This window comes from Haliaeetus leucocephalus, unplaced genomic scaffold (assembly GCF_000737465.1).
Source record: "Haliaeetus leucocephalus isolate CR32 unplaced genomic scaffold, Haliaeetus_leucocephalus-4.0 Scaffold165, whole genome shotgun sequence".
Taxonomy (NCBI): Eukaryota; Metazoa; Chordata; class Aves; order Accipitriformes; family Accipitridae; genus Haliaeetus; species Haliaeetus leucocephalus.
The window spans coordinates 159,597-182,656 of record NW_010972601.1 but is presented as its reverse complement, the minus strand read 5'-3'; the positions used below and the strand labels follow the sequence as shown (position 1 = coordinate 182,656).

General features: G+C 53.2%; 1 protein-coding gene across 1 annotated transcript in view; it reads left to right on the top strand.

The window, feature by feature from the left end:
- The window catches only part of KSR2 (kinase suppressor of ras 2), a 77,514-nt gene that overhangs the window by 10,436 nt on the left and 44,018 nt on the right, over positions 1-23,060 (top strand). Inside the window, exons 4-5 of the mRNA XM_010563369.1 lie at positions 981-1,485; positions 16,272-16,453. Of these exons, the coding sequence (XP_010561671.1) occupies positions 981-1,485; positions 16,272-16,453 (687 nt within the window). The remainder of the gene's footprint in view (positions 1-980; positions 1,486-16,271; positions 16,454-23,060) is intronic.

Here is a 23,060-nt window from a genome sequence, read left to right as displayed (position 1 = left end):
GGTGGGTGCCCGTGGTGGCTTTGGAGGTGCACCTCTGTCCTGGCAGCTCTATCCAGGCAGAGGCGAGGCTTTCCTACAGCAGGATTTTTTTTTCTGTAATTAAAATATAAGGAAGGGCGTTAACTTTTTTATGAGCTTCTTGCTGGGTTGAAGGGCTTTTTGTAGCAGCTGGAGAAGCCACTCTAAAAGCAGCTGGATAGGACTTACTTTATTTTTTATTTTTTTTATTTTTATTTTCTGGGAGAGCAATTCAGGCAAACTCAATTCCTCATCCCCCTTTTCCCCAGGAGCTTGTTTTCAGTCCAGTCCTAAAGCTTTCATTTCCAAAGCCTTTTCCTCCTTTACTTTTCCTCTGGAGCTTGAAATAAAATGTTCCCCTTGAAAAGGCTGGGGGGAGAAGAGGCCAGGCAATTAATAATCAAAAAGGGGATGGGGAAGGAAGCTTTTTAAAATAAAGAGATTACGGTTTTATGTTAGTTTTCTTAGCGGAGGCGATCAAAAGGAGTCGGCGAAGGGATCTTCAATTGGGTCCATCGCTTTGGTGCTCTGAAGTTGCTGCCGACAGCCCTTTGCTCATCTCTGCGCCGGTGGAGGCGAATAATTAGAAGTGGAGACGAGCCCTGCTTAATTACAGTCCCCCTCCTTTATGCAAATGGCACAACTGGGTGGCAGGGTGTGGGGGGATGGATTTGCAGGGGTGAGATGGGGGCATCAGCCACGGCCGGGTGAGGGGTGTCCCATGCTCATGCTACGTTTTGGGGTGGTGGGGGACAAACACCCACGGGGGGCGCTCAGCAGGCGGGGAAACACATGGGCAAAGCACCTCTCTGATCCTTGCGAAGCGCTCGCTCGGCTTTCGCACGTGCATCGCGCGGGGAAGCTTCTTGCCGGCGTTTTGGAGGCGAGGGGCTGCGGTGCCGGGGTGGGGACCGTGCGGCTTCTGCCACGCCGCATGGCCGTGTCTGTGTGCTCTGTCGCAGGCGGCAGCCTCTCCAAGCAGGATTGGACCATCCAGTGGCCCACGACGGAGCCGGGGAAGGAGAACAGCCCCGGGTGCCAGCCGGAGCCGGGGCAGTGGGGCAGGACGCACCTCTCGCAGAGCCCCAAGGTCCAACCCAAGTGCGGGCAGCATCACTGCCACGCGGGCTCGCCCCACGGACCCATGTACACCCACGTGGACCGACTGACCGTGGAGGGTCACCCGGGGCTGTGCCCACCCGTGGAGTCCGGCCACCGTTCCTTGCCGCCCTCCCCGCGCCAGCGACACACCGCTCACACCCCTCCGCGTACCCCCAACATCGTGACCACCATGACGCCGCCGGGCACGCCGCCGGTACGACGGAGGAATAAACTGAAGCCCCCCGGGACGCCCCCGCCCTCGTCGCGAAAACTGATCCATCTCATCCCCGGCTTCACCGCCCTGCACCGGAGCAAGTCCCACGAGTTCCAGCTGGGGCATCGCGTGGACGAGGCTCACACCCCCAAGTAAGTGGGTGCCCCGGGGTGCTGGTGCACGGTGGGGTGATGAACCCCATCCCAGCTCCTTTGGAAAAGTGCTTTGGTCCCTAAATGTTAGGGTGTGGTGTCTTCTTTTTTTTTTTTTCCTTCTTTTTTTTTTTTTGAGCTTCGAGGTAGAAAAGCCCTTTGCAGCTCTAGCGGGCAGCAGAGATGCTGCTAGGATGGTGTCTACTTGGTTCCCCTGGGACCTCATTTTGGGAGCGTGGGGTGGATGGGGAGCACCGAGGGGTTCCAGGGCTGCTGCTCAGCAAAGCCCCTGCATGCCGGAGCGTGGCACGGGTGGGTTGGATGGTGGGATTTTGCAGCCGCAGCACGAGGATGTGCTACCCGGCCAAAGAGCTGTGTGTGGGTGCAAATGCGCATAAGAGAAAGATAGGAAGAATCATCTTTCAGCTGAAAGGTGGCTATTAAGGATCTATAAAGCCTTACAGATATAACACTTTATATTCTTGAGACCTCCCCAGCATCTTTTCCAGCCCTGAGGGTGTTTGCAGAAGGCCCTTCAGGCTCTGGTCGTGCCACGGCTCCTTCTCTCCGCTCTTGCTCTGCGGCTCCGGTGCCGGCAGAGGCTGCTGCTGTGCAGGGAAAGGGCTCCCCAGCACCAACACATTCCCTCTCCATCTCCTTCAGGCCCTTTTGTCGGCCGTGCTCAGAAAGCCCTTCTGCTGCCTCGGTGTGGGGTGGCAGAGGGGACCGGTGGCCACCTTGGGCCATCATGTCCTCTCCCTGAGGATGCGCCGGGATGGAGCACACCTGGTCCCTGCTAACCTCCCAGAACAGGAGCCCCAGGACAAACTGCCCTGTTTGTCCACAAATTTGGGGTTCTTGGAAAAAAAGGCCATGCCAGAAGCCTGGGCAGAGTCCCCCGAGGGATGGGGTGGGAGCAGGGGAAAGCCCAGGGTACCCTGGCTGCTAGCAGATCCTCCTGCCCGGCCCAGGAGGCAGCCGTGATGCTCGGGCAGCTCTGGCTGGGACACGTGAAGGGTTAAAATCCGCTGGGTGGTCCTGGCTCCAGACCCTGGTGTCCCCCTCTTTGGGCAGGGAGAGCCCGGAGGGGGTTTCGGGTGCAGATGTATCGGTGGCCACAGCGTGACGGTGTCACTTGTTTCCCCGTCGCGTCCCCAAGGCTGCGGCAGCTGCGGGGCTGCGGTCGTTGCACGAACTGAGAGAGGTCGTCCTTCTCCCCTGGGCTGGGAGCTTTTGGTCTCTAAAGGCTTTTAGCTTTTGGAAATTAATTTATTTCAGCTGGATGATGCCTCCTGTAAGGCCACACTCCCCCTTGTACTCAGGCACCAGAAAGTCGTATTTACTTTGGTCTGTCCCCAGCGAGCATCACCACGTTTGCAGGAGCAAAGCCTGAGCAAGCAGCCTGTCTCCTCTTGTACTTTTATTTGCATTTCAGCATCTGATCCAAGCTCTATCCTCAGCTAACGCAGCGGGTCTCACCGAGGGCAAAACCTGCCTTTGGTTCCCCCAAGCCGTTTGATCCCCACCGTGGTCATCCCACACCCCGGGTCACCCTGACACGGATCTGGGGCGAAGGTTTGGACACGAGTGTTTGGACCTTACTGCAGCAAACCCTTTGGCCGGTGATTCCCCAAGCCAGCCGGGGACGGGATGCCTCGACTTTCCTGCAAGGGGAAAGAGCAGGGAAGGGTGTGGAGAAGGAAATCGTAAACAGGGTTTGCGTGAACACAGTCACGTCCCCTCTTCTTTCATTGCTCTCTGCTTTCCTTTGGTCCCTGCCTGACCACGTCCAGTTTGCCCAGCATCTCTGGTGCTCCCCTGCCCAGCAGTGCTGGGCAAAACTTGAATTCATGGTTAGTGAATTAATAGAGGAAAAAGAGAGCCAATATTAAAAGGGCTCCGTTGTACTAGCATCCTACCGGGGGTTCATCGTGTTGATGTGGAAGGACCCAGGCTCCCAAAAGCTGCTCGGAGAACCGGGGAGGTTAATTTTCTCTAATGGCTTTTAATGTTTTTCAGGAGGCAACCACTAAATCCTGCTTGCTAATCCCATTAGTGTTTCGGGATAGTAATTAGTGCATTAAAGAGGCAGCTGCTTCTTTTTTCCCCTCTTCTCTAGCAGAGGCATGCTGAAGTTTTAGCTGTTTATTAGCCTGGTTGCGGTGGCTAATGCTTTGCCTGGCACAGAGAAAAAGTGGCTTTTTGAGGCTGTTATCAGCTAATTTTTATTTTATGGTCGTGTCCATGCAATGCACATGTGTTGTAGGGCTGTTTTTTTTTTAGTGTCATAACTTCTGCAGTGTCCAAGTCTTCTGTGCTCTCTGCAGGAGAGATGTTTCCTCCTGACCTCAAACATGAAATGGAACTCATCCCTGAAAAATAATTTCAAGCTTGCTCTGATCACCCCCTTCTGGTTTTAGCTGTGCCGGGGGGGGTCTTGGTTTGCTTTGGATTGTGGCTTTCTGTTCCCCAGATCGTGTCCCAGCATGGAAGGAGGTGCTAGACCTGGAGAGTTGATAGTTTGGGAACACTGCTGGGGACCCCAAGTGCTGGGTGGGATCTCCTGGGGTGATTTTGGGTCTAGATTTACCACTGTACTGCCTCTTTGCAGACCGCTTTCTGGTGGGACCCATCCAAAACCCTCCCAAGGAAGGAGGCTGGTGTCCTTCAGACTGATTTATCTCCTCGCCTGGCATGCCCCATCTCGGGATGGGGTAAAATGGGCTCTGGGGAGCCAGGGATGCCCTTGGCGAAAGGAAAAAGCTCTCTCCCTGTGAGCTGTGGCTCAGTATCGATGGAGGGAAGCTGTCGGGGTGCTGTGGGGCTGCCCCCACGGATTTTTCCATCTCAGTGTAGGCACAAAAGTAAACCACACCATATATCCAGGAGAGCTTCAGCAGCAACTGGGTCCTCTCTGGAGCAAGGTCACCATGTACGACTTGACTCTTGATGACAGCTCGTAAGTTTGCTTGCGTTTTGTGTTTCAGAGCTTATTTGTAGGGTTTAATCCATCGCTTTTGTATGCTGAGACCTTCTGAAGCAGGGGTTAAGTTTTTTGAGCTTACAGCCTCAGATTTTCCTGCACGGAGCCTCCAGCTGTTGACCGTAACTCTGGGGTACGGAACATTACTCCTAAAAAGATCCCCTGGCTTCTATAAATCCACAATCCATAAACATCTCATGAATGGTCTTGAAACGGAAACAAAACATTTAGAGTGGTTGATAATATAATGCCCATTTAATACCTCATGAATTCCACGGGCCATTTAAATCTTTCATGGATAGTTAATGATTATTCATCAGCAAGAAGTCAGGAAAAAAACCAAACTCTGAATTGAAGGTCTTAAAAATACATTAGTTGGGGAACAAAAGTCAGGCTAGTTAAGAGTGAGCTCAAGAGTGTGTGTTAACCCTTGGAAGGATGCGTATAAAAGAGCTGTCTGGAGGCAAGATCTGCCCTGGGCTATCCTGCCCCAAAGCGGTGGTTGGGTAGTCTTCATCCTCAGACCCGTGTGAAGGGGAGGTGAGCCCAAGACCTCACCCGCTTCCCAGTTGTGTTTCCTTTTGTCATGCTGGTGTCTGGCCAAATTCATGAACTCCATGGCCTTCAAAGAACAGCCTCCAGCCGGCAGCTGGGGAGGGAGGATCAGAGCATATCGACAGTGATTATTAAAGCAGCGTGACCTGACAGAGCTGAGCCCTGGAGGAAATGCTGAACTTTCCTGAGGGCTAACGTGAAGCAGCTGCTGGAGAGGACATGCAGTTTTTGTGGTGTACCTAGGTCAGGTTTGGGCTGGGAGGAGGCTCCTCCAGCTCAAGGCAGCTTTATTTTGGGTAAGTTTTCAACAAGGTTTCCTTATCCTGTGTTGTTGCAATTGCATTCAAGGCATGGATGCAGATAGGGTTAGATGTTCCGGTGGAAAAGCCTGTTTATTCAAAGCCTTACGATGGTTGACTTCCTTGCCTTTAGCCTCAGTGACACTGAGGTTGTTTTTTGGTGCTGGTTTTCAAAATCAGGACAAGGATATCCTGGATGGATGAAGTCAGATGTGAAGTTCACATCTGATCTGGTGATAGAGCACATATCCATTTACTTCTTTTCCTTTTCCCTTGTATTATTTCCAACTCTGAACCAACTCTAACTCGATGCTTTCTGTGTTGTGGGTCTTTTTCTCCATCCCACGTAACAGAGAAACCCCTGAGAACAGGATATCTCCTGTGGCACTTGGCCAAGTCTAGTGTAGGATCCTACTTGGGGCATCCAGGCAGAGAGGTGAAAGACTGAGTCATAGACTTCCAGAAACCTGGGACCAGAGGTCTTCACCGGCCCCGCCACACCGAGCAGCCTGTGGGTTAGACTGTTCCTCAGAGTTAATAATCTAAGCGGGTCTTAAATGCTACTGAGTGATAGGTCATTTATTCTGCTGCTCTGCGACCTTTATGATAATGATGTTTTCCCTTGTATCAATTCTAATCAACACTTCTACCGAGTAGATCAATTATTTGATATTTTGCGTGGGCTGGATTTGATAGAGCGGCATCGAGATAGCTCTTGTGCCTGGTGTGTGTCTGACATTTTCTAGGCTTGGAAAGGCAGGTGGGCTCTTGGCGTCGGGGGGTGAGCAAGAGATGGATGTTTGCAGAGCAGGTGGATGCAGCAGGACACTACCGACACGTGCAAATAATCCATATGCAGCACCTTTAGCATTGTGTTATTCATCCTGTATGATGTCCGAAAATGTAGAGACCTACCTGGTGCTTCTGCAAGGGGGAGAGCATTGAAGTGAGGAAATTTGGAGAGCAAAATGAGCAGCATCTCTCTCTGTGTTTCCAAATAATCTTTCTGATTAATCTCAGTGCCTTTGATGGTGAGTCAGGGCTGTGGAGTTTTGCACAGGTCCTGGATTGTCTCCAGCTCTTGCAAAGTATGGTCTGCACACTGCGTCTTGACAGTGATGGGTAGCCTCCGTAACAAACTGGCTCTCTGCTGCAATTATCCCACTGCTCTGGGCTGCGGTTCTCCTTAGGTATGTCATTAATGTTAATTACTGCTGTGGTATTCCATCAAGAGGAGCAGGAGCTTTTAACATGCTTGGAGGAGAAACTTTTCACTGTGTCCTTTAATGAGAAGTTGCGCCTCCTTTCGCCACTTTGAAAGCGGAGAGCATGAATATGAATTTAGATAAGGTTTAACATCGTGGGGCAGGGGGTTGAGAGGTGGCAGAGCTCTTCTGCTGCTGGCACCGTTGCCTGATGTGCTGCCTCCACGCTGTCCTCGTGGGAGAGGGGAAGATACAGCAAGGGCAGGTGCCGTGGGCAACGTCCCAGGGTGGTGACCAGGAGATGGATTGACCGCTGTTGGTCACGATACAACTAGGAAGACACGCTTGAGCTCTTTTCAGCTCTCTCTTCCAGCTGTAGCTATGCAGGAAAGACACGAAGCAGCAACTCTGTCCTCTTCTTTGTGGTCTAAGAGGTTGGTGAGCGCATTTGAACACCATCCTGCAAGCCCCCGCTGACCCGCTGCTGTGGCCAGCCCAGCGCCCAAGCAGGTGGTGGGTTGGCCAAGCGCTCTGGTGGCTTCCTTGGCAATAATGAAATGAAAACCAAGAAGGCAGGGAGAGCAGGCTTCCCAAAAAGCCATGAGACTGCTCTGACTTTTCTCTTTCAATTAAAGCACTGCCCAAGCCCACCGTGCATCAGCAACCTCAGATCTAGAGGCAGCCTGCAAGCAAATCACAGAGAAAAATTGCCCTGTGTCTCTTCTGAGATGAAAGGTTTGCAGAGCCGTAGTTAGTGCAATGAACCTCCACCTCAGGGCTTTCCAGCTGTGGGCAGTCCATGTTTTTCCCTCCAGTGGTGTAATTTTTTGAGAATTGCCTCCCAAAATGGGTCCGGGTGTGTGCATGGGTCCCCGGGCCATGCGGGCGTTTCTCTTCTCATGTTAATGCAAGTGGTGTAAGCAAGAGCCTGAGTTGATCACGTCCCTTTTCTTAGTTGAGTTTTGCAAGCGTGGAGATGATGGTGGTTGGGAAATGGGATCTTATACTGATGGAGAGCTCTGTGGTCTTCAGCCCACTCATTCCTCTCCTTTGAGGACAGGCTGAGAGAGTTGGGGCTGTTCAGCCTGGAGAAGAGAAGGCTCTGGGGAGGCCTTATTGCGGCCTCCAGTACTTAAAGGGGGCTTAGAAGAAAGATGGGGACAGACATTTTAGTAGGGCCTGCTATGATAGGACAAGGGATAATGGTTTTAAACTAAAAGAGGGGAGATTCAGACTAGATACAAGGAAGAAATTTGTTATGATGACGGTGGTAAAGCACTGGAGCAGGTTGCCCAGAGAGGTGGTCGATGCCCCATCCCTGGAAACATTCAGGGTCAGGTTGGACGGGGCTCTGAGCAACCTGATCGAGTTGAAGATGTCCCTGCTCACTGCAGGAGGGGTTGGACTAGGTGACCTTTAAAGGTCCCTTCCAACCCAAACTATTCTATGAGTCTGTGATTTGGTGGGGGGAAAAAAAAATGCCCGGATCTGGCCCGTCTGGCTGAGGTTGTGTTGTCTGGGGATGGAGAAACCCACTCATCTGGGTGCAAACGAGGAACACGCCAGGGCTGAACTGGTGTGGAAGTGGCCCCAGCAAAAGGACACTCAAGCTCACCATGGTTGGTTGGCCACAGCTCATCCACCACCGCCCTTGTGTGTCCCTCAAAGAAACGTAATGGTGGAAATTAAGAAAACAGAAGGGGTTTAATGAGAAACAGGACCTGCTTCAGGATCCTGGCAATTAGCTCCTTGAGCTCCTTCCACACAGCCGCCTGCCTCTGCTCCGAGCGTCACTCCGGCTACCCTCCTGCAGCACCGTCTCGTTGGTGCATGAGTCCCAGGAGGGGAAAGAAACCTGTTTGGCTCGAGCCCCTTCAAAGAGTTTCCCTGCTTTATAATTTGCAGCTGTAATAAAAAGTTACGCTTTGTGCTACGAAAAGAGAATAATAGATCAGTAAGACTTGAACCTTAAAACTCAGCCATCCAGGGAAGCGGGGACAGGCACTTGGATAAATATTTAACTGTCGAGGCTTTGATATGAAGAACCTGCTTTTCCACTGGCCAGAGGAGGAGGTGTTTGTTGCCTCTTACAGTAATGAGGAGGATAAATGTAACATCTGGTAGATATTCATTTTTTTTTTTTTTTTTTTTATATCAAGCTAGTATTGCATAGAGCTTGTTCAACTCTGGGTGTATAATGAAGAAATTTCTTCTGTTCAGGCAGGTTCAAATAATCCACTGGCTTTACCTGTGTGTTTGCCTTGAACCCTGAAATGCTAAAGCAGTCGGTGCTGTCCTTGCTGCATGGGGGGGGATGTATGACGACACCGGGCATGGATGCTATGTTTATTCTCATGCGTGAAAGGTGACCTGGTGCCTCCTTTTCTGGCTGTGATGGTTTCAACCTGGCAGTTTTGGTCCAAACTCCCCAAGCCTGTTGGTTTGGGGATGCTCACGCTGCTTGGCCAGGGAAGTCGCCTGGATTTTTGTGGATTTTTTGGGAATCCCTGAAAAGAGGAGCTGGGTTTTGCCAGCCATGTGCTGACACAGGAACCTAACAAGAAGAGACCAGAACTGGCAGCTCTTCTTGCATTAAAATAAATTTGTGGGGTTTACTCCTTTTTTTGTCATTGCACATGGATGCTGCTTGCTTGGGCCAGAGGTGACTGCCTGGTGCGGACAGGCAGAGTCTTGCAGGCTGCCGAAGTGCGGGGGAAGCGCTTTACCTTCTCCTTCTTCTGATTTAATACAGAATATTGTGCAATTAAGCCAGTCAAAAGGCCATAAATCTTCTGGGCTGAATCCTGACCGAGGCTGTGCACTTCAGGCCAGGCAGCAGCGATCTTTAATCCTTTGAGAGAGCTAAGTGAAATACCAATGAGAGGATTTTTTTTTTTCACCCTATATCCCTTCTTTTAAAAGAAACGCTTGCATTGAAATTGGAGTGTGCTGGAGAGGAGCAAAGTGGTGAATAAAACACAGTCTGGTGCCGACAGCTGCAGGGTCAACTCACCTGTTTCGGCTAAATTTTAAATTTAAACCTCTTTTAATTTTTCTAATTATGATAATAGTGGCAAGTGAGAACAAATGCCTGCAGAGCAGATAGTTATTTACCTGATTTCCATCTTTTATATAAGCAGCGGGTGTGGAGAAGCGAACGCCGCCGGGGTGTAGGGGACCAGTTGGTGAGTGCCCTTTGGGATGCTCTTCAGGATGGCCATGGGTCAGCCATAGCCCTGGGCAGAGCAGTATGCTGGGAGCATCGTGGAGCTGACAGCCCTATGGCCATTGCATCTCCACTCCCCGTAACATATAGGTCCCCCTGTGCCCATCCTCATATTCCACATTCTGCTGGCGAGCGCTCGCTTTCCCAGCACGTCCTGCTCTTCCAGCCTGTGAATCACCTGGGGACATCCCAGCTGCTTCGTGCTTTTGCACGGCAAAGGTCCGCGCATCCTCACCGGGTACCTTTCTGTCATGGACCCTATAGCATCCATACCATCCCCGCATCCCGGCTCGCGCCGTAAGCCCCTGTCAATCCCTGCCCTCCCGCCGGGCTTCTATGCATGTAGAGCCTCGCTGGGGCTGAAGGGAGTGACGAGCCCTTTGTCCTGGGTGTCTGCTCGTGTTTTTCGCTGCCTGTTGAAACCCTCTATTTTTTTTTCCAAAGCTGGTGATAAGCATTTGACTGATTCCACAGAGCAGGCGGGGATGAGCCATTCAGGCTGGATTGACACCTAAAGGGATTTGCATTAAGTGCTTCAAACTAGCTGGTTTGGGCTTTTTTTTTCTTTTTTTTTGAAAACCATCATCATATATTTAGCAAATTCTTGCATGAAATTACATCCCTAATAGTTGGCATTTACCTATCTGTGCGTGGAATCGCTCCCAGCGAGCGGTGCTGACTTTCCCATGCATCTGTGTCAGACTGCAGCAGAAAGGAGCCCTGATGCTCCTCCAAAGTCTGGTTTCGGGGGGCTTGGGTGGGGAGTGCTGTGTCTGGTGTCCCTGCCGAGAGATGCACAAGGAAGGCAAGGATAAAAATGAGGGTTTTTTGGGCCATGCAGAGGGTTAGGGGATGGTGAGAGGTAATGGAGCAGAGCAGGCTGATGGGATGCTGGGGAGGGTCTGCAGGTCCAGGAGCAGCCATGGGGTTCACCATGTGGGAATAGCTGAGAACTGGTGACCTCGGAAAAGGTCTGGGGAATCAAGGGCTATGTGGGGCAGGGTCTGGCCCCGTCTTGCCAACGGGGACCCCGGCACCCCTGCAGCGAGGGGTGCTTGGTGCTTGTGGGAGCCCCCGGGGCTGCCCGGCTTTGCAGCCTCCTGCAGCAGGGACAGGGCTGGGATGAGTGTGGAGAGGGGACCTCAGGCTCCCGGAGTGGCAAAAAAAAATAGTCGAGATAGTCAGATTTGGGGATCTGCTCTAAATCTGGTGGGAAATGAGCCCTTGTCCCTGCGGTGACACTTTTCCTGCCATCCCTGGGGGTGACAGGGGCTTGCCTTAGTCAACCCAGGGTGTCCCCTAGATTTTGGGGAGCTTCAAGCCTAGAGGTAGACTGCATGTGGTCCTCTTTGCTCCCCACAACCCCTTTAAAGCCAAAATAAAAAATAACTGGTGTATAACTAGCTCCCCGCTCCCCCCGGCCGGTGCTTCGCCGTCTCCCCCGGCACAGGCTGGACTTTCATTTCGGTAGTTGTCCAGCTGTGACTGGAGGAAAATGGTCCTTCCCGGGGGCTGGGAGGTATCGCCACCATCTAAATAGCCCCTTCCGCAGCCCTGTGGCTTTGCAAAGCTGTGCTGCGCTTTCTCTTCTGCCACGTTTGCTTCTCCATCGGCGTTTCTGTATAATCACTGGGTTGTTTTAGGGGGGAGCGATCGCCTTCCTGCCCCCCCCACCCCAGCCAAGCAGCTGAGAACTCGCCAGCTTCTGGAGAGGTCTGAAATCGTGCTTAACCGGGGGGATTAGTGCTGCCAACCCCCCCTCCTCCCGAGTTCATCAGCTTCCATCCTGCACTGGACTTTGCTGGTTCCTCCCGATCCAGCTGGGACTTGTTTGGCTGAGATTCCCAGCAGCGAGGTCCAGCCTGGGCCAACCCCTTGCAGGAGGAGGCGGGGGGTCTGCTGCTGTGTCGGGGCTTTATCCCTATGGAAAATTGAATTAAGTTGATGGTCTTCCTAGGGTTTTTTTTTTTTAAATATCCCCTTTTTCACTTCTGCTGTCCTTGCTGGGTTTGGGAGTGTGACAGGGGGGTGATGCCCAGCTGGGACAGGGACTGTGCTGGGGGGTTTAAGCCGGGAGGAGCACAATGTGTTTCCAGCACATGTTTTTTCCCCTGCCTCATGTGATGCTGGCTTGGGTAAATGAGAGGAAAATGGAAAAGTTTGCCAGAGACCGGCAAAACCTCTCCTGGATATTGGAAGTTGAGGCTGGCAGTGGTTAGGAGGTATAGCCTCCTCTGCCCCGGGGATTTACACCCTTATCTCCACTTACCACCTGAAAAGTAAGAGACCTTTCACCCCTGGAGTGGAAAAAAACTAATTTAAGAGTGGCTTAGTGCTCTGGAGGAGGAAGAGTTTTTACAGCGGGGCTGGGTTGGTGCAGCTGCAGGTCCGTCTCTCCCAAAGGGTGGTGGCCGCATCCTGTGCTGGGCTGGCACAGTCACTAGTCAAAGCACGTCCCCTCCCAGGAGCCTGAAGTTTTCTGAGCTTTACCAAGTGTCCCAGCAGTAGGTTATGGGGAGGGGGTTTTGGTGTATCATCCCTGTCCTGCTGCTCCTTCTGTGGGCTGAGATGAGCATAGGTGGTGCAGGAGCACGGGGGGGTCTGAATGGTTGGACTTGAAGATCTTAAGGCTCTTTTCCAACCTAAATGATTCTATAAAAGAGTATTCCCCAAAATGCCTCCCTCGGAGCCCTCTGCAAAGCCCCTGGAGAGGACGCCCTGATGGGTGAGGAGATGCTCCCCACTGGGACGGTTATTGCCGCGCTGGTCTGGGGGAGCGCCGCTGTTGTAAGGCCAAGGGGGACCATCCCAATTTCACTCTGGGATGCTGCAGTGCAAGCAGGGGGATGTAGGAGGTTGGCGAGGAGCGGGCTGTGACCCCCCCCACCATGGCAGTAAGTCCCTTATGTGGTGCCCGTGGCCGGCCTCATCCTGCACCGAAGCCCATGCAGCAAGGCTGGTATTTGACCCTCTTTTTGCACAAGCAGCCCCAAACAGGGCTTGGTTTGCACGGCAGGGAGGGGTTTGCTCCATGCCCTGCTGGCACCCTGGGTGCCTTGTCCCCAAATCGATGGTTGTGGCCTTGGGGCTGCTTTGGAGAGGCTGAGAGGAGATTGCAGAGAAGCAGAGGAACTGCGTCGCCTCTTGGGACGTCTTTGCAGCTCGTTGTTTGTGCCCTCTGCCGTTTGCAGGACTTGTCCTCCTACGGATTTTGGGTTTTTTGCTGTTTCTACCTTCCTCCCCATTGCCTTTCCTGGAGGATGGGCCAGAGGTTTGCTCCCTGGGTGCACCACCCAACCATGCGCAGTGCTGGGACACTGGCTGCCAGTTGGGGAAAAAAACAGAGGGAAGCCAGCAAGGGGACAGCCGTGTCCTCTACAACCCAGCCACATGCTTCCCCTGGCCCTTCAGCTCCTCCCAGGCTCCCTATGGGTGCTGTGGGCTCTGTGGCCGCATCCTGCTCCGGCGCTGCTTTCCCATGAAGGGGAAGCTGCCATCTCAGCCTGTTTGAGCAGGACTCAAAGCTTGAGGGAGCACGCAGGGAAGTGGAAGTGCAGGTTTGCTCTCAGTCCCCAAACCAGTCCCCCAGGGACACCTCGGGGGTCCCTAACAGCTGGGACACCGCTGTCCCCAGTGTTGGCGTACTTGCAGTGGGGTACCCTGTCCCTGTGAGCCCCCCGTGGTGGGGGACTTGCTGTGGGGGAGGATGCTCCTGCTGCAGCATCCCGCTACTCTCCAGGCTTTGGTCCTTGCTCCCCCTCCTTTCGGACAGAGAAAGGAGTCAAGGCCATGGCGAGACAGGCAGCCAAACCTCGCTGGTCACCCAGTTGGATCATGGTGTTTGTGTGTATTAATTTTTTTTAATTGTTTTTTTTTCCCCTGAAGAAACAGAGAGAGAGAAAAATATCTCTCTGTCCAAAATCACTCATCCTTCCTAATAATGAGAGCTGTCACCAGCCCTGCTTGGCGAGGAAATGATGCTCGCGGTAAATATTTGGTCTGGAACTGATTTATGGGTGGAAAAAAATGAGATTAGTGGCTAATCACTGTGTTGCAGGAAGCGGTTTGGGCCGGGTGCCGGGGCTGAGCTAGTGGGGAGCTGGGGCCATGCCCGCGCTGGGGGAGCCGCACCGGGGGCTTCGGCAGAGACGCTGTGGTTGTGCCGGTGGGTTGGGTTGGGATCAAGCGGCGGCAATGGAGGGGTCGGACTGGCTCTGGGGACCACCATGCTTCTCCTCGCCTTGGTGCTTTGCAGATTTGCTTTAAGGACTTGGGATTTAGAGTGAGGGGCAGCTTGGATCCCCCTGGCAGGGCGCAGCATGGCAAATGTCAGCCGGGGGGCTGCCGGTGCATCAGACCCCCGTGGGCTCCAAGCCAGGAGGGCTTTGCTCTTGACCCTGGCTGGAGGCAATCATCTGCCCCATCCCCGAGCCCGGTCACCCAAAGAAGTCATTACAGCCACCCTCAAGGCAGCAGCAGCTTTTCCTGTGCGAGGAAACAATTAGCTTATTAAAGGGCGGTTTAATTTTCTTCTGCTAAAGCGGGCTGACGAGCACAGCCCGGTCATTTCCTATCACCTGGCAGGGCCAGATGCCCCTGGGTGTCGCTGGGGGCCCTGGGGCGGTGGGAGATGCACAGCCCCAGGGAGGATGGCTCGCCTGCGGGCAGGAGCGGGTGTCTGAGCTCGGGTACGTCTCTGGTCAATGGTACCGGAGTGATGGCAGCAGAGCAGGACCTGGTGCCTGTGAGTAAGCGTGAAGGTGTTTGCAGGGAAGCAGGTGCTGGACACAAAGAGGAAAGTTTTGCCAGAGAGCGGTGCATGGGTTTTTACTCTCCTGATTTTCACTGGAACGGGGCTCGTGGCGTTGCATGGCGCTGCTCGGCATTGCACAGCTCTGGTTTGGTTTTGGGGCCAGATACTCTGCGTTTCCCTCCTGGGCTGCAGCAGAATGGGCTCAGCTTCTGCTGCTGCAGAGGGGCCACGATTCCCTTGCTTCCCTCTTTGCTCCCACGTTGTTTATTTGCCTAATTCTAACAATATAACCAGGAACTGAAGGCAGCAGGTTGAATTAAAGGCTGTAATTCATTTGTGCATTGATGCTGTGTCACCTGCAAAAAACCATCTCCAGCCATTCGTGAGCTGCGTTGCTGGGAGGGCAGGAGGGTCCCTCATGACCGTGAGCTGTCGCACTGCCCGCTCCATATTCGGAAGGGGATCTCTGCCCCAAATCTCCAAAAGGGCTGGGATGCCTTTCTCAGAGGCTGTTTTGGGGCAGAGCAGACGATGCTCCTCTCTACTTTGCTCTATTGCAAGGTGGCTGAGGTGGGAGCAGCTGAGCCAGCAAGGCTTAGCAGTGCCCGAAACCTGCAGCCCAGCCCCTGCAAGCTGTTGGTGTCAGTCTGCATTGCAAATCTTTCAGTTTTTTGTGCTGCTTTGGGCCCATCTGAGCCACCGAAGTAATGGCCGGTCCTGTTCACAGCACAAGGCAGGTGGAAAAATGGGCTGATAAGTGAGGGGTGGGTGTCTTGTACCTCCCTGCTCTGCAGCGTTTCATTTCTGATGAACCTTTCCCAGTGCTTAGGGTTGTCCTCACCACAGTCCTGTGCCTCGTTGAGCTGTTCCCCAGGTTTCTGCTGGGGCTGCTCATGGTGTTAGCCTTGGGTGACACGCTCCACTGCAGTCCACCCCTCGGTTGTACTCAATTCCCCTGCCTGGGCCCTAAAACAGATGTAGGTGACATTAAATGACATAAAATTGGAGCAGGTGCTGAGTGCTGCAGAATGCCGGTAATCTGGGTGCTGGCATCTTGCTCTCGGTAGGAAGACTCTAGGGCGAGTGCTGTCGTGATGCACAGACAACAGCATCTCTCGAGCTTAGCAGTGCTGCGAGTGCCTAAGTCCATCTTAGGTGCTGTAGCAAGAAGTCTGAATCTGCTCCGTAATCCCTCTGTGCCTCAGTTTCCCCTATTTGAAGCAGGGCTGGTAGTAACGGCCAGTGTTTAGGGATGCAGATGAGCTCTGTGTGACCGCTGCCTTGGGGAGCAAGCCTTACCCCATGCTGACAGCCTCTGAGCACCGAGGACCTGTGATGGGCAGAACAGCACAACCAGCCCTCCTGGCCCCAAATGGGACAAGGCAGTTACCTGGGGCCTTGTGATTTTTGGGGTTGTGATAAGGCCAGCAAGGCTGGGGGTGACGGGGCTTTTGGACCAACTGACCCTTTTCAGCCAGGTTTTGCAGGAGGAAGAGTTCTCGAATGTAATGTGTTCCTTAATGAAAATTGCCTTTTTTAAATGATGGGGAGGGTTTGAAAGTTCTTGTAGGGAAAATAGGTCTAATTATCACATAAGCTCACGGGGTGGTGCAGCATCTCCCTGCATGAGCAGCCATCCTACGGGTGCCACCGGTCCCTCGGTGCATCAGTCCCCCCTCCCTACCTGTGAGCAAATCCCCCTCCCCCCTCAATTTCTTGCCCTTCACTTTTCTCTCCTTTTTTTTCTCCTCCCTTTTCCTTCCAGAGTCAAGAAGAAGAACAAGCCCTTGAACCTCAAGATCCACAACAGCGTGGGAAGCTGTGAGAACATCCCCGCACAGCGCTCCCCGCTCCTCTCCGAGCGCTCCCTGCGCTCCTTCTTTGTGGGGTACCCGCCTTTCCTCCCTTCCACCCCTCCTGTCCACACCGAAGCCACCTTCTCAGCAAGTAAGTCCGAGTGTCCCGTCCTCCCCCCAGGTCCTTCTTCCATGGGGTGGGTGATCGTTGATGCCAAGCAGAGGACGTAACTGTGGGAAAATCGGGGTGTCCGTTGCGCGTCGATGAAGTGGGGGACATTGGTCGAACGCGGGTGCTTCTGGGCAAATATAAGCCTGGAAACTTGAATATATATGTCTGTATACATATAAAACCACTGTCATTGAATATTGATTTATGCAAACAGATATGCTCCCGTATCGCACTAACATGGGTGCAGGAGGGTGGCTACTGTCACTTAGAAAAAGCCATGAGCATTTCTGTGCTGCCTGGGTTGGTGACACTGGCTTGAGAGTGACCTTTCCAAGGGCTCCTTTGTAAATCCAGCTGTGGTTTTACCTTTGTGCAAGGAGGCTGCTTTTCCGACCTCTCCCGCTTGCGCGGTTTTGACCCAAAGCGGAGTCTCAGATGAAGCTGGCCCCGATGCAGACAGGTCTGGTGCAACCCCACGGAGCTTGATCCCAGCAGCCAGCCCCGATCCTGCCCGTGGGTCTGCCCGGGGTGCTTTGCCCCCTTCCAGGAGATGCTGGTGGTGGGACTCGATGGGTTTGGGCTGATGAGCTCACCCGGGGCATTGCTGCTGGCCGGAGAGAAACAGCCCGAGCCTCATTTCCTGGTCTCGGACCAGTGCCCCAGTTAATTCTGCAGGAATTGAAGATTTTTACAAGCCAGGCGTGACTCTCAGCCTAAACAAAGCCCTCCCAGAAAACACGTGGCAGCTGCTGGGAGCAATTTGCATGCCAAGAGCTCTTGTGGGGAGGGCGAGCTCCTCTTGCCTCTTGTTGCTCAGCTAAAAACTTCTTCCAACTCCGTCTCCAGGCTGGTTTTCTGCCACCTTCCCCTCCCCAGACTTTTCCCTTGTATGCTTTCCCAAAATGTGGTCTTTCTGGCTCATTTTGGGTTCTTCCAGTTGTTCTTATCGCTCGGCTCTTGGCTGAAGAAGGGGGTTGCAGGCAGCACCCCTCCCTGCCCGTTCAGCCCCCTGGCACCGCCAGGTTTTCCTCCTCACCATACTTCTCACCGGGGTGGGAAGCAGCACCGGGATGGCTTCACCGGCTGCCCTGAGCACTGGTTTGTGGGTGCTGGGTGCCAGTGTGGTGGGACAGTTCATTTGCCCTGCTTGCATCCCTGCAGCCATGCCTCTTCCAACCATTTGCAAGGCAAAATCTTTGTGATTTCTTTCTTTTTTTTTTTTTATGCCAATAAGCTGCTGTTTAGGATTGTCGAATGGTCATTGAGCCATTTCTGGCATCCTTTTCCTCCCCTTTCCTTGGCTTTGGGGACAGTGGGACCTGGCAGGAGCTCTGCAAACAGGCGACGTTGTTTCTAGAGATGTCCAACTACCTGACTCTTGCTGGCACAGCCAGCAGATTTGCCTGGAGCGAGGGGTATTTTTGTATTGCTATTTCCCCTGCGGCATGGGCCAAGTTCAACTTGCAGCCCAGAATGATGGGGTATAGCAGACCAGAAGCCAAGAAATAAAACCCATTCTCAGCAAACCCCTGCTGTGTCTCGTTGCATTAGGTTTCCTCACGCATCAGCGTTGGATTACATCCCGTGGTGTGATAACCTGATGTAAAGTGGCATCGCAGGAACGTGATGCAATGAGAAGTGATGGGCTATCAAGTGACTAACCACGGCTGGAGAGGTGTCTCTTCTCATTTCCCTCGGCCCTCCAACTTTCTTGGCTGCTGTGAATGATTGTTTTCTGGGCTAGACGTGAGCCATGGAGAGAGAGGCTTGGTTGCACCAGCCGTTTGATCCCTGTTGAGAGGTTTTGGCATCAGTGAAACCATTTGGTCCTTGCAGGATCAGCATCCATGCACTCAGCATCCCTCACTCCTGGGGACCTGCAGGGAAAATTTGATACAAGGCAAAAAAATGCCCCTCAATTGTAGTTTTTCTAGCTCTTGTATTTCTGCATAATTTCTGTACCGGTGGCCTTTTTCTTGAGGTGCATCCCAGGTTTCTGTCTGCTTCCACGTTTGCTTTCCTGCTTGTGACCCTGTGGGAAGAGCGGCTGCATCCTGCACGTGGCAGCTGGGTGCTGAGTGTGGCCCTATGGGGAGAGAGATGGGGTTTAATGGAGCTTGATGCCAAGGTTCGTTACCTTGTGGGGAGAAGATGAATTATGCCAAGCAGTGCAGTGGCACATTTATATGTGGGAAGGAGTAGGTATCTCTGTAGCTTTCCCCATGCCCCACGTTGCTGTTATGGGACGTGGGTGGCTTCCCCATGCTCCGGTACGTGGTGCTTCACGTGTCCTCGGGTTGCCTGCTGTCTTCTTGTTGCTGTTCTCGCTGGTCCAAAGTACCAGGGCTTGTAGGTCCTATGAGAAGCACTGACCACGGTTTGGGGGTCACACCTCGCCCCATTTCTCGGGGTGCCACTATTTCTCATTGCATTTTAAGTGCAATGGGTTTCCCATGTGCTGCTGGATGAACTCCATGGGGCTCACCAAGGGTGTGAGCCTGTGCGTCATGCCCACCCCTGTCTCAAGGACCTCGCTGTTCCCATCCTTGTGGTGTGGACGTGGTTTGGGAGCCAAGTTTTCCACAATATCCCATCCCTATGACCATGGGTACCTGAACTTTTATAAAACCCCAACAGAAAAACGCCTCTTCCCTTTTCCTCTTGTGAGATCAGCATGGCAGCACCTGATACACTCTGGATTGATGTGGAATTACTTCCCTAAGCACTGAAACAAAAAAATGTTGTTGTTGTTGTTGTTGGATTGAGATGCGGGAGAGGAGCCTGGTGAGCCCTTGGCGAGACCCCTCTCTTCCCAGCTGTCTCTCGATGATCTCTTTTCAACAGCCAACGTGTCTTGCTGCTTGTGGCAGGAGCATGCTCCCATCTGTGTCATCTCTGGTCCTGATCGGATGTGGGTTTGGATGCTTCTCTCTTATTTTTAACAGCTGATTTGCCCTGATGGGAATAGATTTTCACAGACATGGAGTGAGAGCACAAGGGCTGGCAGCGAGCTGTAGAAGGAACCTCTTTTTCCTGCAGCACGAATCTTGCTGGAGGGGCAAAGTCCCCTTCACACAGGGCCAGGATCCCTGTGAATTTTGCTTTCGAATTGAAACTTTTCCTTAGCAGCCCTTGGAGGGGAAGCAGAAGGGGGAAAGTTTCTGGGTGTCCTTAAACTCTAGCTTGGCTCTGAAATAGCCCAACCCTATGGCTGAGGGACAGAAGATGGTTTGTCTGGTTCCATCCAGGACCCTCACTTGGTACATCTGGTTGCTCCTGGTGAACAAGTGACCACCAGAGACTTGTTACTTTGAAATAGGATTTAGGACTCAACACCCTGTGACTTGGCTACAAGCACCCAGAAATCAGGTTGGATCTTTTCCTTTTTATTGTAAAGGGTTATGTCTAGTAGGTCCAGTTTGTATCTCCATTATCTGGGTGTCCTGGGGGCAGCTGGCATTGCTCCTGGGCTGTGCCCTCTGCCTGTCCTCTCCCTGCCACAATGCCAGCCGGAGCGTTGTCACCGTGTGCATCCAGGTCAGGTCACCTGCTCTGTGGTCTCCAGGATGGGCCAACAATGTCGTTTCCATCCTGGACTATTTAAAACAAAAGGGGGTGGAAGGAAGGACAGAAAATCTGCGTGTGACTTTGCTGTGCTACGACAGAAAAATGAGCACCTGGGCATGTGGCTGTGCGGGGAACGTCCTCGCTGCTGCCCTTTGTCTAGCTGGTGTCCAACCCTGCAGAAGGAAAGGAGCAGCCAACGCAACCCAACCCAAGACCTTGTGTGGACCAGGAGAGAAAAACCCATCACTTGTCCCCAGCGGCCCACAAACTGAAGCTGTGTGTGAGGCCTCTTCATGCAGGGACGTTGTTGAACATCTTCCAGCAGCATACAGCGGAGAGTCTTTTTCTGTGGCCTGGGAGCGAGACAAGAGCTATGGAGCATCCCCTGGTATGTGGAGTTATGAGCTGTGACCCCTCGAAGTCTTTGTCTTATCCCTCGAGAGCCGATCATGGCTGTTTTAATGTGGTATCCAGTGATGCCCACCTCCCCTCTCCTCAGCTCCCAGCTGGATGCATCAGCCCAGTCCTATATGTCAGCTCTCTTGAATCCACAGTTGCCTTCAGTGCTCCTTTAGCCGTGTCCCTGGTGGGTCACTTCTCCTGGATCTTCCTCTTGGCTTTTTGACCAAGGACTTTGTGGTTTATGGCGCTGACCTTCTGCCCTGGGAAGCAGGCTGGCTGTGCCTACTTGGGTGGCCAACCAGTGATGGGCAACAAGCGGCAAGTGCTGAGATGCCACCAGAGCTCTTTGTGCTTCCTCAGCCCTGAGCATCTGAGAAAGAGCCCTCAAAGTCTGGCGGAGAAAGATTCAAGATAATGTCCAGTGGATCAAGCCCTGTGCTGGGAATCCAGGAGCCCTAAATCCAGGCTTTCTGCTGGAAAGGACCAGGCAGGACCTGAAAGCACGATGCTGGTGTCGAGGGGGCCATGGGGCATGTGTGCGAGCCATCACTGCCATTCAGATCATGGCCCTTCTCTACAGGCATCCCATCCCTGATGCTGGGAGTGGTTTCATAGGGAAGAGACTTCTTTTAAACACTGTCCCAGCCCAAATCACCTTCAGCAGGGGACTTCCCAACTGGGACATCATTTCTTTGTGACCATCAGTGGTTTTCTTCTCCCTGAACCTGCCCTGCTGCCAGTACAAGCCATTGTACAAGCACTCTATGGCTGTGTTGGCAGCTTGGCCGGGAGCTCCCTGAAGCCCACATCTGGCCACAGCTGGCTGCCTTGCCATCGAGCCGCTCCAGCCGGCACTGAGGCACCGGAGGGTTTCCTACCCCAGCAGTGCTGTGTGGAGCTGAAGAATACAGCTTTGTCTGGGTAAGCCTAATTGACCCTGCAAGGCTGAGAATTGGGGGGAAAAAATCACAATGTGAGTATTTAAGCCAGCGAAGCGACTGAACATGACATTTCGGCTGTATAAATAGGATTGTCACGCTGCAAAGAGGAACTGCTAGGATTACAAAGCGACTCTGTTTTCTTACTAGAGAGATGCTCTGAGAATAACTCTGCCTTCTTCGGCTGCTTTGGATGATCCCCTCTGCAAGGGCTGAGGTTTTGTTTCAACCGGCTGGATCATCCTTCTGCCCGCAGCAGAGACGTTGCTGGGTTTGGACCTGGCTGTAATTTTGTGCAGAATATTTGCCACATGCACTAGTGGAAGGGGCAGGCTGACTCCCTTTTTAGCTTGAATCCTGCATGGGTTTTACATCGTGGGGAGGGAACACTGCTGGTGCTGCTGCTCCGAGCATTGCTGCAGCTGAGCTATTTGGGGATCTCTCCCATCCTATTTTGGCCCTAAAGACAGCTAGAGTGAGGACAAAGGTGTCTCGTGGAGGGATTTTGCACCCTTTCGGTGCACCCTTTGCTGCTGAGCAGCTCCCCAGTGTGCTTGGCTCCCCAGTTAGGACCATGTGGGCAGAAACATCTGCCAGCATCCCCCATCACCATCATGATATGGCCCCTGGGGCTGTGATTTCTGCCTGGGGCTGGGGTGGTAGAGAGAACCCTGGCACTGGACCTGTTGTGGTTGTCTTCCAAGGGACTGTTGAACTGTTTCAGGAGGAGGCTGGAGCCTGGTGTCTCCCCATAATCTCTCCGGGGGACTCAACCGCCCTGGGGCCAGGGCTGGGAGTGTTTTAGTGGCTGCCTGGGGTAGACGCGGGTCTGTAGGATGTCGACAGACAAATGCAAAGTCTTCTGGCTGTTCTTTGGCTTTGCGGTGATTCATCCTGGGATGCTTTCCAAGTTCTCTTCCATCGATTTTATCTGTCCCATTCATAACGTGAACATTGCCTGACGCTGTTTGTTGTAGTAGGAGGAGGAAGGTTTGTTTATCGGGCTGTCACTGTGATGGATAACACATTTACACCAATTCCCTGGGCATCCAGAAAGGTGCCAGGAGATGAAGGAGGGGGATATCATGCCAAAACACGGTCCCCATCGGTGTGTTTTGGCACAGCTGCCGGCCTCAGGTGATGCTCCTGGTGTATTCAGTGAAGGTGTTGGAGCTTGCTGAGGGCATCGCTGCCCTCCTGATCTGCCCCCAGGGAGGGTGGAAACCCAAAATAAATGAAATAAGGGAGCTCTGGCTGCTCTTCTCCATGCAGGAGATGCCCAGGCATCCCACCTCCCAGCCGAGGAGCAAAGGAGAAACATCTGCACCCGCAGCCAAAAGGCACCAGGGAGCTGTCGGGATGGCAGTGGGGGTGAGGAGGGCGTCACGGCCGAGGCAGCATCCCGGTCCCCGTCACCTCCGAGGTGCGCGGCTGCCACTCAGGGACCAGTGATGGCTGTCACAGCTGCCTGTCACTGCTGGGGAGCCGGGCGGCAGGGCTCTTCTCCCATGTTGGCTGTCAGAGACGCGCCGGAGGCGGCTGTCACCCTCCGCCCAGGTGGTTCCCCCCTTTCCTCTTTTCTCCTGGCACATCTGATCCTGTCAAGCGCGGGCTGTTGACTCAAGGATAAGCTGTGCCGCGCGGAGCAGGAGCTGTGACCTTTGCCGGCACGATGCTGC